This window comes from Fukomys damarensis, unplaced genomic scaffold (assembly GCF_012274545.1).
Source record: "Fukomys damarensis isolate Sample0158 unplaced genomic scaffold, DMR_v1.0_HiC HiC_scaffold_10, whole genome shotgun sequence".
Classification (NCBI taxonomy): domain Eukaryota; kingdom Metazoa; phylum Chordata; class Mammalia; order Rodentia; family Bathyergidae; genus Fukomys; species Fukomys damarensis.
In genome coordinates this window covers 23,580,461-23,597,796 of record NW_022900922.1, presented here as the reverse complement: position 1 = coordinate 23,597,796, position 17,336 = coordinate 23,580,461, and the positions used below count along the sequence as shown (strand labels likewise).

Here is a 17,336-nt window from a genome sequence, read left to right as displayed (position 1 = left end):
ACTGCCTGGAGGTCTATCCCTAGCTCTATTTTCACAATTTCATTTTCTTAATTGAGAATTAGTGTCCTCAGTAAAAAGCAATATGCAGTTGGAAACTGGATAAAGAAGATGTGGTTTTTCTATAAAATGGAATGTTACTCAGCCGTAAAGAATGAGAAAATAGAACGATTCATAGGAAAATGGATACATATTGAAGATATACTCCTAAGTGAAATAAATAAGGCACACATGTGTAAATACCGAATAGTTTCTCTGGTGTGAATAATCTGCAATAATACAGAAGATCCTAATAAGATTACTTACATTGAGAAATGGGAAGAAAGGAGCTAAAGGTGTAGGGAAGGTGGGATGGGTAAGGGAAGGGTAATAAGGGAAAAGAAAAAAATGTGAGGTAATGAAAAGATGGAAATAAAATGTTTATAGATGGGGAGGGGAGGAGGGGGGTGAAGGGAGGGCAGGGGTAAGGGGAAAAAATGAGAGCCAAGACTTGTCGTGTAGAGGTACAAGATCCCAACAATGAATGTAACTGTACCGTATCCCTAAAATGTACCAATAAACTCAATGAAAGCTGAAAAAAGAAGCAATATGCATTGTATTTATCAGCGTTTCTTATAGGATCACAAACCATTTCAACAAATGCTTTTGAGGTAAACAGCATCTACTGCTCTCTCTGTCTAGCTCTCCTTTCTTTTCATGTGTTAGTATTAATGTAGTTGGTGATATCTATTCAAACATGTTCAAGTTAATATTGATAAAGAAGGGTACGCCTCATGTTTTATTTCTTCTCAGTTATGCATCTTAGAGATACCCAATTAACCACTCTATCTAACTCTTACAGTACCTCCACGTGTAGGCAAACTCTCTTTGCCAGTTACGTTTGGCTGCAAGCAGAATAAAAAAACAGACTTTCTGCAGGATAGAAACTGGTTATTTCAAAGTATTCTAAGGTTGACTTTTATTGTTGTTTTTGTACTATTAAATGAATCTGAGGTCATTTTTTTAATTAAAGTTTTTTTCTCCTTGAAAAGAATTTTTAGAGCGATGAGGGAGAAAGGTAATCTTTGGTGCTTGAGTAGAAGAAGGAGATAAATTTCTGTTTAACAGGTAAATTAGTACAAATTTCAAGGAAGAAATAGCAAAAAGTAACCTTAAATTATGGACTTTTTAGTAATTGATCAGAGTAGTGGTCCCATAGCTCAGAAGATAATTAGTACGTAGAAAGTAGCAAATTTGCTCCTACTGCTCAGATACGGATATGGTTACCAAGAGACTAGAATTCACTGAGTAAAAGAAGCATCAGTAGTCTGTCTACTTGCTTAAGCCATAAAATGAATAAGCAAATAAGTGGAGAAGGGATGGCTGGCTCTTCCTATAGTAGAATTCTTACTTATTTATATTTAATTTTAAGTTTAATTTTAATTGATACATAAAAACAAAATTCTATGTGTTAATGGAGCATCATATAATGATCAATACGTGTATATATTGTGTGCTGTTTACATCAAGTTAAACATCTATCTCCTCAAACATTAATAATTTCTTTAATGATGAAAGCATGCACGTACCTTTCTTCTAGCTTTTTAAATTGTACAGTATGTTATTGTTTTCTCTAACCACCCTACTGTGCAATAGCACACTAGAATTTCCTTCTCTGGTCTAACTTGACAGAACTCTGATCACCAAATAGACAATGAGAGATAGAAATAGAAAATCGTCATTAAGCGAATACCGCAGTACTATTTGAGGGAAGAATTGTTTAGCAGGAACTAAAATTAGGGGGCAATGCATGATGTACAATGAGAAACAGAATTTTCAAACTCTTAATGTATCCCCCTGTAGTGAATTATTATCATTTTATGTTTCCTCAGCATTTGTTTTGAATACAAGTTGGGCTTTGTCATACCAGAAACAGCACTTAGTCACCCTTGATATAGTTTCTAGTTCTACACTTCCTCCTAGTTCCTCAGTATGGTCAATCTAGAAATGTCCTTTATAGAACTTCTTCCTGATGACTATTTTCCTATGGGTCAGCTAGATACAGTCTACTTGAATGACCTTACTGACCCCCACATCCCACATTCTGTGTTAACCTTTTTAATGTCTGAAGGCTAATATCAAATCCATTTATTTTCTCAGTTATCAATCCTTTAAGCAATGTCAGTGTACTTATATCTTGATGTCAAGGGAATTAATATTTTTAGAATACCAGCGGAAGAGCAGTTAGCTTTTCCTGCATCTGCCCTTGAAATATAATTTAGAACAATTAATCTAAGATGTCACTCACTAAAGTATGAATCGGTCTTGTTTCCTAGTAAACTTTTGGTTCATTTCACCACGTAAAATGGGAAAGTGAGAGTCTGGTCACGGGCAATGTTTTAGGTTTTTCTTTTCTGTCAGGGTCTCAGATGTCAGTGTGTGACAGCTGAGACCTCCATGAAGTGATTTGTCAGAAGATGTTTTATATTGTTTAGAAGTTACTATTTCCTAAGTAACAAATGAAATTTTCATAATTCCTGAGGCACCGTCTACTTGACTAGCTTTTAAGGGTCCAAAGCTAGAAGTATAGTCTTTAAATTTTTTTAAATGAATATAGAAAAAAAAAAGAATGTCTTTAATGTGTGCACATACTTGGGAAGTCTAAATAATAAAATTTGGTTATCTGGTCTGGGCAACTGCTGCTCACAGAGTGGAGGGGAATCCAAATTAAGAATGGGAAAGGTCTGAGAATTGTTGCAGTGGACAGTGGACAGAAAAAGAAGTTTACAAATAACTGGTAGAAGGAGAATATAGTTAGCAAAGCCAGAAGAGAAATCCTAAAGGGCCTTATGCCTGAAATCTCATCTCTCTAATGTCTCTGGTTTCAGATTGCCTGTTTGGTACCTGTGGATCAGTTTCAGCTTTATCAGCGGTTAAAATTTGAGCGAGGTATGCATTCTTCTTTTTATCTTCGTGGTGAGTGTGGTTTTACATATGTCATCTTTATGCTAACTGGCATGGAGGATTAAGGCAGCAGTGGGCTGTTGGAAAAGCTGCAAGGGGACTACGAAAGGGAAAACCGTAATTGCCACATTAAAATTTCAACTCTCAGCCGCCGTTGGGGGGAAAATGCAGACTGCTAGAAGGAAATAGATTTTTCTCATGTTGGTTGTTTTGTATTTTTAATTTGGCTTATGTTAAAAAGGTTCTGCAAAAGTTAAATGGTTTCATTACCATAGTACAAAACAAAATAACTCTTAAAATGGATGTTATCACTAGTTTTCCCACTCTTAAAAATCACTTCAAATATTAATCATCCCAAACATTTTTATTGTTCTTTATAACATTCACTGATTATTCTTTGATACTATTTTTGTCATCATAGTGATGGCTATTTGTTCGTGTTATCATTCAGTGTGATTTACAATGTTTTGGACTAATTTTCTTTGGGAATTTGGGTTTGGGGTAGCTTTTCTACTTATACTCACTACTTATCTGTAGGAATTATATACTTTTTTACTCTTTTGGCATCTGGTAGGTCTTTTTTTTTTTTTTGAGGAGCCTATTCCCTTGTGCCAAACTCTAAATTAATCTTGAACTAAGTGGTGTATTTTTTCTATCTGCAAAATTAGAAAAAAACTGTTTCTTTCAGCATTCATAGGACTGATATAAGTCTCACTGAGCATATAATATCCCTGATCTAACATGCGCATGAAGTTTTCTGAGTGCTAGTTTTTTAATCTGAATAAAGTCCAGAGATGAGAGAAATGAACATTTATCATGTACAGTAGGTTTGATAGGCATAATTACCTTTATCTCACTTAACTTTTGGAACTCCTCTGATAGAAAATTTTTGCAGGAAAAAGAGAAAATAAAGTGATAAAGAATATTGAGAGGGGCATCAAAGAAATACTTGCAAAAAAAATCATTGGATAACATTTGCTACCTTGGTCTAAGACCTAGCTCAGTCTAATGGACTAAGAACACTAATTTTGTTTGTTTGTTTTTTTAGCAAATCAATAGCAGATGCACCTGTCATGGGTAGATCACTCAAACTCATAAGGTAGATTCATTCAGCTGAACTTCCCAAAAAAAATTGAACTTTGAATTTTAATTTTTTTACTCCTTCAGACAAATGAGAGGTACAGTTTTACTCAAAAGATCATCCCGATGAGGAGCCAGGAAATAGAATATTGTTGAATGTGGAAGCAGAACTATGAGAGTCAGATGAATTGTGGGCTTATAGGATGCAAAGATAGCTTGATGCATCTGTCCTGTGTGAATTCTGAGCGAACTAGAGAAATTAATGACGAGGATGTTTGTATTGGCTGTCTATAACCCACCCACATGGGCTGATTAGATTGAGCACTGTAGCCCTGCCCGTATATTTATTTATTGGATGTGACAGACAAAGATAAAGACATTTGCTCTGCCATTCACTATTCTCTCATTTTATCCAATATCCTCCTTTATAAAAATCAGTTATAACTGGAACACAGACATTCCAAATTTTTGCTCTGTGGATGACTGTCTTATAACAAGTCACAGGATTTCAGGGTTCCAACCTGAAGAGTGTCTGAAGAGTTGGGTTGGATTCTCAGGCTGCTCATTAATTACTGGGATATAATCTATCAACTTCATAAGACTCCCTAGCAACCATGGCTTAGTGTGTTTATAATGTTTCTCCCCTCTCTCATGAATACTACCTCCTCCCCAACAATTCCACTGCTCCATTGTTTACAGTTTAGGGAGCTATTTATGAACTCAAATGCCTTTTTGTAATTGACAACTTTTAATACTATTAGGAATTAATACTTATTGTGGGCTGGTTCTCAATGATGAACATAAAATTTGGGTTGATTTTTAAATGAGCGGCTAATAGTCATAGAAAAACAATGACAGTCCAGATTCAAAGCTAGTACAAGGAAAAAAATTATAAATATCAGAGCAGAAATTAATGAAATTGAGACTCAAAAAACAATAGAATCAATGTGTTGAAGAACTGGTTCTTTTTTTTTATTTTTCTTTTCAGCTTTGAGTTTATTGGTACATTTTAGGGATACAGTACAGTTACATTCATTGTTGGGATCTTGTACCTCTACATGACAAGTCTTGATTCTCATTTTTTCCCTTTACCCCTGCCCTCCCCCCACCCCCTCCTCCTGAAGAACTGGTTCTTTAAAAGAAAAAACAAAATAAAAAGATCCCCTAGTCTATCTTACCCCCCAAAAGGAAAGAAAAGACCCAAATTTGTGCAATTAGAAATGAAAAAGGCAGGGGCTGGGGATTTAGTTCAGTGGTTCCACTGCCTACCTTGCAAGCTCAAGGACTCAACTTCCATCCCCGGTACCAACAAAACAAAACAAACAAAACAAAAAAAAGGCAAAGTCAAAATGGACACCTTCAATATGCAGAATACTATTACTAATCTTTGAGAGCTCGTACTCTAATATATTGGAGAATTCAAAAGAAATGGATAGGTTGCTAGATACATATGAACTATCAAAACTGAACCAAAAAGAAAAACTCAAAACAATCCAATAACAGGAAATGAAATTGAAGAAGTAATTTAAAAAAATACTGTCAACTAAGAGAAGTCCAGATTCTGATGGATTCAGTGCCAAATTCTATAAGAACTTTGTGGAAGATCTGATGCCAGTACTCCTCAAACTCTTTAATGAAATTGGAAGGGAAGGGGTACTCCCAAAGACATTCCTGGAAGTAGAAGCTAGTGTTACCCTGATTCCAAAATCAGAAAGAGATCCAACCAAAAAAGAAAACTTTAATGAATGTAGATACAAAAATCCTAAACAAGACACTGGTAAATAATGCAAAAAATAATAAAAAAGATCATATGTCATGACCAAGTAGGCTTCATCCCAGGGATGCAGGGGTGGGTCAACATATACAAATAAATAAATGTAATCCATCACATAAAGCAATAAAAAAAAAATCACTCAGTCATATCAATAGATGCAGAAAAAGCCTGTCACAAAATTCAGCCTCCATTCATGACTTTAAAAAACCTGAAGAAAATAGATATATGAGGACCATATCTCAATCTGACAAAAGCTATCTGGAACAGACATGCTGCCAGTTTCATATTAAATTGGGGGAAACTGAAAGATTTCCCTCTAAAATCAGGAGCAAGACAAGGAGGTCCACTATCGTCCTCCTGTTCAATATAGTTCTCAAAATGTTAGCCAGAGCAAAAGAAGCAAAAGGAATATGTATAGGAAGGGAAGAAGCTAGATTATCATTTGCAGATGATATAATCCTTTGCACTGAAGACCAAAAATTGCACCAAAAGACTCAAAGAATTAATGATCAAAGTCAGTAGCATAGCTGGATACAAAATCAACACACAAAAATCAATAACATTCTGGTACATCAACAATAAACTCACTGAGAAAGAATTTAAGAAATCAGTAATATTCACAATAGCATCGACAAAAATTAAATGCTTAGGAATTAATATAACCAAGGAAGTGAAAGGTCAAATAGTTTTATTTATACAGAAGATTTATTTTTTCCCATTATAAGTTCTAGTCAGGTGCTTACTCTAGGTCTCGTGCATTGATAGTTGATTTTGTTCTTTTTTAGAGATGCAGAAATGGAAGCTTGGACAGGTTGAGATTCACCTAGGATTACACAAACGAAAGCTTCTCATCTATACAAGTTTCAAAATTATGTACATTTTATTGTATTAAAATATATAACATAAAAGCTGCCCTTTCAGACCTTTTTAACCACTGGCACCCCTCTGCTCCTAAAACCATTTCATAGCCTCAACAGAAACTGTAACCATCAGGCAGTAACTTCCCACTTTTCCTTTCCCTAGTCTTGGCAATCTCTGATCCGTCTTCTGCCTCTGTGAATTTACCTATTCTAGATATTTCATGTAAGTGGAGTCATACAATACTTGTTCATTTGCATTTCTCCTTATTTTACTTAGTATACTGTTTACTAGACTCATGTTGTACTACGTATCAAGACTTCTTTTTCATTGCTAAACAATGTTGTATTGTCTTTTTGTTGTTGTTGTTGTTGTTTTTGGTACCGGGGATTGAACTTGGGTCCTTGCGCTTGCAAGGCAGGCCACCGAACGAACGGCTGAGCTAAATCCCCAGCCCTTGTATTGTCTTTTCACATGCATTTTGTTTATCCTTTCATCCATTGATGGAAACTTGAATTATTTCCACCTTTTGACTATTGTGAATCCTGCTGCTATGAAAATTAGTGTATGAGTGTCTGTTTATATTTCTGATTTTAACTCTTTTGGGTATTACCTAGCAGTGGAATTGCTGGTTCCTTTGGAAATTCTATGTTTAGTTTTTGAGGGACCGCCAAAATGTAAAACCCTATAATTTAGTTATATTTAATTAGACATTTTACTATTGTACAGTATTAAAGTATTACGTTAAATTTGGTAGCCATCTGGTTCAATCCCTGGTTTTATTAAAAAGGAAACCTTTTGATCTTAGATAATTCTGGACAACAATTTGTAATCACGTTATTCATTATCATTTTCATAAAATAGAAATGCTTAAGTTAAGAATTCATAATGGAATTTACTTGATTAAGATAATTTATCTGTACTGCATCCTTCATTTTTACATAATAGACTTCCAGTCTACCTCAAACTCAAGACCTTTACCAGCTACGTGACTTTGAAGTCTAAGTCATGGAAATCTCTTATACAAACTGTTTATAAGGGGATCTTTGGATGTACTGCATACTCACTGATATCATTAATGGATTACAGTCCCATTGCTTGGCCTATAAGACAGAATTGTAGATCCTATTGTTGCTCTGGAGAACTATAGAGTCAGATAAAGTCCTGTTTCTTGGTTATAAAAGTAATTCTTAGCCAGGTGTTTTGGCACACACTTGTAATCTCAGGAGGATGACTCAGAAGGATCACAAGTTCTAGGCCAGACTGGATAACTTAGTGATTTAAGGAGACCTTATCTCAAAATAAAAATAAAAAACAAAAAGGCTGGGGATGCAGTTCAATGTAGGTTCAATCTTCAGTATGGCAAAAACAAAAAGGGGGGAATTTAGATTTCTACCAAGTCTTTTCTTCAGCCTTTAGTTTCTTCTTCCGTCTGTGTGTGTTGTCTTCTGCTTTATGTTATTATTTGATTAGTTTGTTTTCTATGTCTGTCTTTAAGTCTTTTCATTAAAAAAGGACTTTGAACAGGGTCAGGAAGAAACAGCACTGCTTTTATAAAGCAGAGAAACACTGTTGTGCTTCTCATTCACTGTTTGGTCGTTCTACTCACTTTCCATCCTTCTGCAACTTTTCCATTGACCACTACCATGTTTGTGGATTTCCCTTTCTATGTCAGTCTTCCAATATTAACAAAGAAAATGGAATACCAAGTTTGGCGTAGGTTAGCAATGACTGCTTTGCTCTCTTCTGGTTCTCAAAGTACATATCTGATGATTAATGCGAGACTTTGGCTCATCTCTTTTTTCTAGAAAGTACTTTTTATTTTTTGCAAAAGGGAAGGTCACCAAGAGATGGATGGAGGCAAGAGGCGAAGGGGATAAAAAAGAATTAAGATGGATTATGTACATGTACTGACTTAAGAAAATCAAAAGGCTTTTAAAATTGGATTAAGATTATCCTTCACAATTTCTCTTTATTTTTATTTAAGACAGCATTTTCCTATGTAGTTCAGAGTGGCCTTGAACTCACTATGTAGGCAAGGCTGGCCTTGAACTTACGTTGGTCCTCTTGCCTCAGCTTCCCAAATGCTAGAATTACAGCTGTGTGCCACCACACTCGGCCCTATCACAACTTCTTACACATAGGGTTTTTGAGATCCTGTTTTACGTTTATAACTGCAAGATACATCAGTTCCTTGATAAATTAATGTGTCTGTTCTTGGATATTTATGTTATCATATAGTAGTTAAGGATTCTTACAAATAGAATGTCATATTGCTCTCCTTCCTAAGAAATGAAGTAAAATGGGAATGTGTTTTCCTGTTGTATATTAATCCCACTATATGCACTTATGCATGTTTACAAGTTTGTTAATCTGTGGTTCTCTTCAAATATCTTGCCTGCAATCCCTCTGATGGTTGCCACCTATCTTTGGGTCTATTTACTGTAGCAGATGTTAATTCTGATTAGTTTAGTTTAATTGCATTTTAACTATCTACAGAAGACCTTTGTTCTTAGAGATATCAGAAAGCAAATTAACTTTGGCATAATTAAAAATGCAGCAGTTCATAAAAGTTAAAAGAGTTTGATTTATTTTAGTTGATAATTAAATTAGCTTGGGTGCGTGGTGTTTTCCACAATAATAAAAATTCATGTGATGTCTCTTGGCATGGACTTATAATGGTAGAGGATGGCAGAAAAAACACTCTTGAAAACAAAAAACAAAAAACAAAAAACACTCCTGTTAGTTGAGAGAACCTACAACAGACTAAGAAGCAAACTGCACATATTAAATGCTATTGGTGCCAGGTAAGAAAATAAAGGGTTTTTGAAAATTAAAAGCAATCATCAGAGTCAGATGTAGCCCTTAGATCTCATAGCAGTTTTAAATAAAAATATTTTCTTTGATTGTCAGAATGTGGAAGTATAAAATTGTTTGAAATAGCATTCCCTGCCTTTCATAATTTACATGAACAAGCACAGTCTTGAGGTCAAGGTTAGTATCAATTCTCCTTTTCATGAGTACACTGCAGTTCATGTCTGTGAATCTGTCTGTGGAATAGCGTGTCAGTTATTCACTGCTAAGTAATCTTCACATTCAAGTTTCAGGGTCAGGTTTGGGGGCTGCTTTCTTAGTCTCTGGATGCTCATGTTCTATATTGCTGAACTTTTCCCTATCTCAAAGCTACTTGATACTTTTATCACTCGGGATGCAGAAGAAGTTAGTTGAATCGACATCAATTCACTTTCTTCTAGTTTTGGGAAGGAAACAACTAAGTCTTAAACTTTTTGGACAGTTGTACATTTTGTTTATATAATAATTGTGTTTCCTTGGCTAAACACCGAGGTAGAATTGAAGTCACAACAGTAGTTATGAAAAGTGGTTTTACAAATATCTCATTGACCCTGGGGGCTCTGTTTTATCTCAGATTCAGTTCATTGCTAAAGAGAATGAGGAAGTGACAGCTCTTCTTCATGACTGTGATTTGACCACCACCTGGTATCCATCAGTTTGCTCCTTTTGGGCCTGAGATCTGGGCAGTCCTGTCAGATCCCAGGGTGGTCAGACTGGTGCCTCTTTGAAAATTTCTCCTTTTCTACTAATCTGGCTTCCAGGCCCCACTTGGGGTGCATTTTGGTACATCATGTACAATTGACCCTCTGTATCTGTGGGTTCCACATGCAGGGGTTCAATCAACTGTGAGTTGAAATTATTTTTTAATTGCATCATACTGAACATATACAGAATTTTTCTCATTGTCATTCCCTTAACGGTACCATATAACAACTATTTGCTTAGCATGTACATTGTATTAAGTACCACAAGTAATCCAGAGATGATTTAAAATAAGGGAAAGATATTCATGGGTTATATGCATCTTCTGTACCATATTATATAAGGGACTTGAGCATTTGCAGATTTTAGTCTCCTCAGAGGTCCCAGAACCAATCCCCAACAAATTCAGAAGGCAGACTGACTGTGTAAAGCAAAAGTGTGCTTTTAACATAAAGAAATCATTAAAAAAAAAACAACAACTCTTTAACTTTCAATTGACTTTTGCTTGAAGTTGCTATACTGACAACAAGGCTAATGGGTAACACAGATACCTTTTCAGTGGGACCTGGCCAGGCTAGTATATCTGGGCCTCTGTTCCCAGACTGACCCATTCAAGTATCTCTCCAGGTTTTTGTTTTTGTTTTCCAGAAATTTCTGAATGCAGCATTGAGGTATATAAAACCTTGTCATATGTGCTGCTATTATCTTTTATTCCTGCAGGGAATTGCTATTACCAATACTATTTCTTACACTTCTCTCATTAGTGCTCCATTATTTATTCAACAAATAGAGCAGTCTGGGCATCTGATGAGGTCAGGGGTTGTTAACTAGGGGTGGATTTTTCTTCCATAGGACATTTTGATTTTTACACCTAGGGAGAAAGATGCTACTGGCATCTGGTGCTGGTGGGAAAAGCTCAGGATCAAGACCAAACATCTAATGCACAGGGAAGCCTTCAGCACTAAGAATTATCCAGATAGTCAGTAGTGCTGCTGCTCAGGAGCTCTGTCCTAGATCATGAGAATATAGTAATTATCAAGACAAATTCCTGCCCTAAATGATTTTGGTGTACGGAGCGAGAGAGAGAGAGGCTAATATAGATAAAGAAGTAATATTAGAGAGTGATATGTAGCACTCACATATATAAGAAAGGGCCAGGGGAAAGAGCTAGATGGGAAAGATATTTTGGGTAGGATTGCCATGGGGGCCTCTCTGCAGAGCTTGTGTCTGAGGAAGGACTTGCTCTGAAGTGAGCAGACCATATGAAAACCTAAGGGTGAGCATGCTAGGCGGAGTGAAAGGTAAGTACCAAAGCCGAAGCCTAAGCTGGGAAAAAGCCTGGCTCTTCTTTAGGAAGCAAGTAGGAGGCTGTTGTGGTAGGGCTGGGTGAGCAGAAGGGAGAAACAAGGAAGATAATTTGAGGATTGTAATCAAGGGTCTGACCACATAGACTGTGGTAAAGACTAAGAGGGATGAGAAGTCACTCACTGTAAGGCTTTGATCAGGGGAGTGTCATATATCATTTTTGGGAGATTGCACTGGATGCCACAGGAAGAAGATAGTGGTGGAACAAAGCAGCAGCAGAGAGATCTGTTAGGGAGCCGTTGTAATCTTTTAAGAGGTCTTGCTGTGATCTAATCCATGGTGGGACTAGATGGTATATCAGGACTGGAAGTACTGAAAGATATCAGCTTTGGATCCATTTTGAAGATGGAACTGTCAGGCTTTCCCTAGTAGAAGTGCAGTTGGATTTATGAGTACAGAGGTATAGGCAGAGTCAAGACCAGTGACACAGCATGGAGTCGTCAGCATAGAGGTTGGGTTAATATCTGTGACGCTGAGCTCATCTGGGAAGAGAGAGTGGCTAAAGGGAGGACGAGGACTGAGCCCGGGGCACTCTCTAGTGGTGAAGAAGAAGAGGGAGATCCAGGAAACAGACTGGCAAGGGGTGACCACAAACATTAATTGGGAAGACAAGTAAACGTAGTGTTTAAAGAAAAGGGGATATGGACTGGTGCTACTGAGAGATTAAGAGAAAGAAGGACTGAACATTGGTAGCAGACAGGACTTCAGTGACCCTCACTTATTGGGTGGGGAAAAGAACCTACTTGGAGAGGATTCAAACTATTATGAGACAGGAATGGGATGCAGTGGCTATATTAAGAAAAACTTTTAAGGATCTTTCCTCCATTCTCCCCTCTCCTCCCCTCCCCTTCCCTACTCTTCCTTTCTTCTACTTAATGATACAGGAGAGAGGGTTGGGAGAGGGAAGGAAGGTAACTGCAGACAAAAAAAAAGAAAAAAATCCTTGGAAATGTGAGAGGATGGATCAACTATCAGAAAAAGTGGAAATAACTTGGGCATGGCGCAGGTGGATGGACTAGAAGATCAGGTGTGCCTGGCTTCTCTCTTAATTGCCTCCTCCTGGGCAAAATAAGAAAGAAGGTCAGTAGCTGAGAGAGAGAAAAGGAGAGGGATATTAGACATTCAAAGCCAGAGGAGGAACTTTCTATAATATGAAAGTAGAGTGAAACTAAGAATATTGAATCTGAGCTTTATGAAATATCCCCCAAGCTGCACACATTCATAAATCATTTAGCAGATGCTTATACCACCCTAATTTTGGGAAAGTCATTGTATTTTGTGAAGTATTTGAATAAGAAGTATATATGTATATATATTTTTTAATTAAAACAATTTTTTTTTGGTACCAGGGATCGAACTCAGAACTTTGTGCTTACGAGGCAGGTGGCAGAACCACCGAGCTAAATCCCTGGCCTTAAGAAGTATATTTAATAGTTGGCCCTCCTTATCCACAGGTTCCATGTCCATTAACCAACCATGATATGAATATATTTGAAAAAATTGCATCTATCTTGAACATATAAAAGCTTTTATTCCTTGTCATTTTCTAAACAGTACAGTACAACTATTTACATAGCATTTATATTGTTTTAGGTATTATAAGTATATAATAACATGAGAGATGTGCTCTATTTTCTTTTCTAATATACGTAATTTTTTTTTCAGCTTTAATTGAGTTTATTGGTACATTTTAGGGATACAGTACAGTTAAATTCATTGTTGGGATCTTGTACCTTTACATGACAAGTCGATGTAATTTTTAAAAATTGCTACTTACAACTCATTAAATTGATTTTTCATTCCTTTGTTCAAAAATATGGTAAAGAACATAGATTTGTCGGTCTCCTCTTGGGTAACTTAAAGTCACATCTATTAAGTTTGAGAATTAGAGAAAATGGGGACATATTTTATTAATTCTTGTGGAGCACTTGCTACATATCAGGAACTGATTAATTTTGTTGTAGGTAGTGTCTATTTAATGTTGATCATTCCATTTTTAGGGAGAGAAGACCTTTTGGGTGAAACAGTTGCTCTTGTAAGTTGTAGACCATGCTGCCTCCAGTATTATGCTGGCCCTTGCTGACTTCATTGAAAACTAAGGGCTAAATCCACTCTGCATTTGCTTTTATGTTTTTTCAAAATCAGACTGCTTTATTACATGTGTAAATCTGTACTATTAAATTGTTTGGATAAAATTTGGATAACAGATCAAAACTGTATAAATTGGCTACTTATTCATGCTTCTAACTTACAGGATTAAGTTGCAAATGAGCCTAAAAAGCAGGACTAGTATTTTTTTTTTGGTACCAGGGTTCAAACTTGGGTCCTTGCGCTTGCAAGGCATTCATGTCAGATTCTAACTAGCAGCACTTTCTTTTTAAATTTACTTTATTTAAAAAGGGGACCTCAACAGGGGAGGAGGGGGAGAAGGGAGGGCAGGGATAACGGGAAAAAATGAGAATCAAGACTTGTCATGTGGAGGTACAAGATCCCAACAATGAATGTAACTGTACTGTATCCCTAAAATGTACCAATAAACTCAAAGCTGAAAAAAAAAAGGGGGGACCTCACCATAGGCGGAGACTCTGAAAGCAGTAATTGGTTTGAATTCATAGATACCAGGTTTTGTTTTCTCCCCTAGCCTCTGGGGAAAGGAAAGATTTTGATCTGCTGGGGTCCATGGGAATAAACAGCATGTCCTGTCTGGTTCGTGGTGTGAGGGAACTGGGGAGATCCAGAAGCATCAACTGTTATGTACTGCAATTCTATACAGAGGAAATTGTCTGTGCCCCACTCTGCATCACTGGAATTAAGATTCTGTACTTGAAGGAAACACTGAGCAAGGATGTGGTGTATCACTGGACTTGAAAAGTCCAGAGAAATATATAGCAAGGAATTAGTGAACAGGAAATTAGTATTTATAGCCAAATAAATTGTTCTTTTTGAGACAGGTCCTCTTTGTGTAGCCCAGGCTGGCCTTGAACTCTCAGTGTGGATGTAGATTTTGTGTTGATATATTTACGCTTAACTTGGCCCGTGTTCCATGATGTGTTGGTAAACAGTCTTTCTAACAGAGAAAAAGCAACTGATTTGTAGTATTTGCCTAATTTTAAGGTGTAAATACTTTCACCATGGTTCAGCTCAAAGTTCCAGTGTGATGTCACTGAACTTGAAGTTGGAAAGAAATGCAGCTGGCATTTGTGAGCTATCAGGTTCCTGCTTCAGGACATCACCGCCCATGTCCTTTCTCCGTGTTTCCTTCAAGTACAGAACCTTAATTCAAATAGCAGGAAAGAGGCTGTTCTCTCTCTTTTATTCTTTCCCTGTGCTGGCTGCCTGCAGAGTTGCTACCTTGGGACTTTTTCTTTTTAAATCTCTGTTTATGTGGTACTTTTGTTCTTTCTAACCTAATCGCTTCGTGTTTCATCTCAGCATGCGTTATCTGCTTTGTTCTGTGATTGGGAGGAGCTAGTTTTATCTTCTGATTTTAAACTTGATTAAGAGGGGACTTTTCATTGTGAATACTTGGATAAAAAAGCAAGAAAAAGTTTATGTAAATAACTATTAAATGTTCCTTAACTCTGCTCCAAGAGCTGCTCATAGATGTTTATTAACAATTTCTTTCTGTTTTCTTGTGGGATGCACTTTTATTTGCATTGCTTGGTTTCTGGTGTGTGTGTGTGTGTGTGTGTGTGCATTTTGGACACTGGATTTGTTTTAAATATCCCTTTCCCTTTTCATACTATGAGGTTTCTGAGGAAGGAAATCTCTATTTTTCAATTCCATATACCCAGGTCTCTAACAATTACTTAAAATCAGTCATTTGTTGAATTAGCAATGAAAACTAGAACATACGCTTAATTTTCCATCTTGTGATCACTAGAGGGAGAACACATTTGGAATAATCCAAATTAATCTGAGAGCAAGGCTAAGTTATGACTTAAGTCCTGTAATAAGATATATTGAGGACTTCGGGATTAAGTCTTAGATACCATCCATGGATGAGAGCAAGGAAGCAGCACTCATGGTAAAAGAGAAAGGAGAGTTATGAGAAGAGAAGGCAGCGGGCAGGGCCTGACACATGGCAAGCAGAGCTACAGGACGAAATTTCATATAAGATGGATTGATAAACATTACTCCATGTGCCTACGGGGATGTCTCTTGTAACTTTTTGGGAGCAGTTTACTATAGTGAAAGCTTTATTTCAGAAACTTAAAGGAGGTGTAGTGGTAAGAAATGAGGATCAATGAATGTGGATTGCTCTTCCAAGGACTGAAATAACATAGGAAGTAAGAAAGATGTTAGTTCTGGAGAGACAGTAGAGTTCTGGGAAGAATATTATTTCTGTTTTAATGTTGGAAGAAGTGTTCAGTTGTTGTTATAAATGATGCTTCATAAAGGAGGTTTAATGCTGAAGTGCTGTAGGGAAAGTTTTATTTCTTTTTTCTTTTTTTCCGATACCGGGGATTAAACTCAGGACCTTGTGCTTGTGAGGCAAGGCAATTGAAGGTGTTACTGTTAGTGTGTGTATTATAAGCCATTTGTTTGCATGGCAATATATCTTATGCTTTTAAAAAGTCCAGAATTTGTTGTTTTAAGTCATTAGGTAGCATTTCATCACTATGTCAGTAAACTGGAGCTTGCAAGTAAAATAAGAAACCCATGCCTAGTACATAACAAGAGAAAGGCCATCTTTATGAACTGGGTAGACAATAACCATAAGCTGATTCTGTGACCCCACCCCCACCCTATTAAGGCAAGAACACAGAAGCAGATGCTTTAAAAATAGATAAGCTACAACTTGCCAAAGACCAGAGGGGATTTTTTAGAGAAAAGGATCAACAGAGAATGAAGGAAAAAAAAATGTCAAGCAAGGGAAGTTTGAATGTTACAGTATTATAAAAGGTAAATAAATTTTCAGAGGACAACTTACTTCTAGCATTATTTTAGTAGTTTGTTGTTCATATGCCAGACTGAAAACAGCTTTTATTTTATTTTATTTTTTTGGTTTTTTCCAGACAGGGTCTCTCTATGTAGTTGAGACTGACCTGGAACTCACTATGTAGCCCAGGCTGGTCTTGAACTCACAGCTATCCTCCTGCCTCAGTCTCCCAAGTGCTGGGATGAAAACAGCTTTTAAAAATATGTTTTAAAAATTATTTATATAATACTCATGCCTTTTATAAAACTGATATTAAAGAAAAAGGAAATCCTTGTCTTCTTTCTCAGGCTTTACTCAAGGCTCACTGCTGGTCTTTTTCTCCAGTATTCTTTGGAAGTGTTAAAAATATTTCAGTATATGAATATTTTTATAAAAATGGCTCATTAATACTCTTTTTGTCTTCTACTTTTTTAACTTAATACATCTTAGAAATCTTTTATGTTATCACATTAATTTATTTTATTTTTTAAAATCTACATAGTATTCAGCTATATGAATATGTTTCCTCACCTATATAAAAACCTTTTGGATCTAGAATAATGCATTAACTGTTTTTTTTTGGTACTGGGGATCGAACTCAAGTCCTTACAATGGTGAGGCAGTCACCAGAACCACTGAGCTAAATCCCCATTGTGCATTAACGTTTTTTTAAAAAGGGTGTAAGTTTTTATAATGATGTACAAGGTCTTCTACAGAATAATGTATGTGAATGTTTATTTTGTTTCGATTTAAGTGCACATATTTCCATGTCCCTCATATGTAAAATGATAAGACCATTGGTTTGAAAAGGTCTTTTAAGGTTATCTCTAACATGATACTTTT

The 17,336-nt window shown here is 36.4% G+C and overlaps 1 protein-coding gene across 4 annotated transcripts in view; it reads left to right on the top strand.

The window, feature by feature from the left end:
* Rnf144b (ring finger protein 144B) overlaps positions 1-17,336 on the top strand; it is a 177,488-nt gene that overhangs the window by 147,097 nt on the left and 13,055 nt on the right. For all 4 annotated transcript variants that reach the window (XM_019207329.1, XM_019207331.2, XM_010622925.2 and 1 more), the window contains one exon: positions 2,865-2,925. In XM_019207329.1, the coding sequence (XP_019062874.1) occupies positions 2,865-2,925 (61 nt within the window). The remainder of the gene's footprint in view (positions 1-2,864; positions 2,926-17,336) is intronic.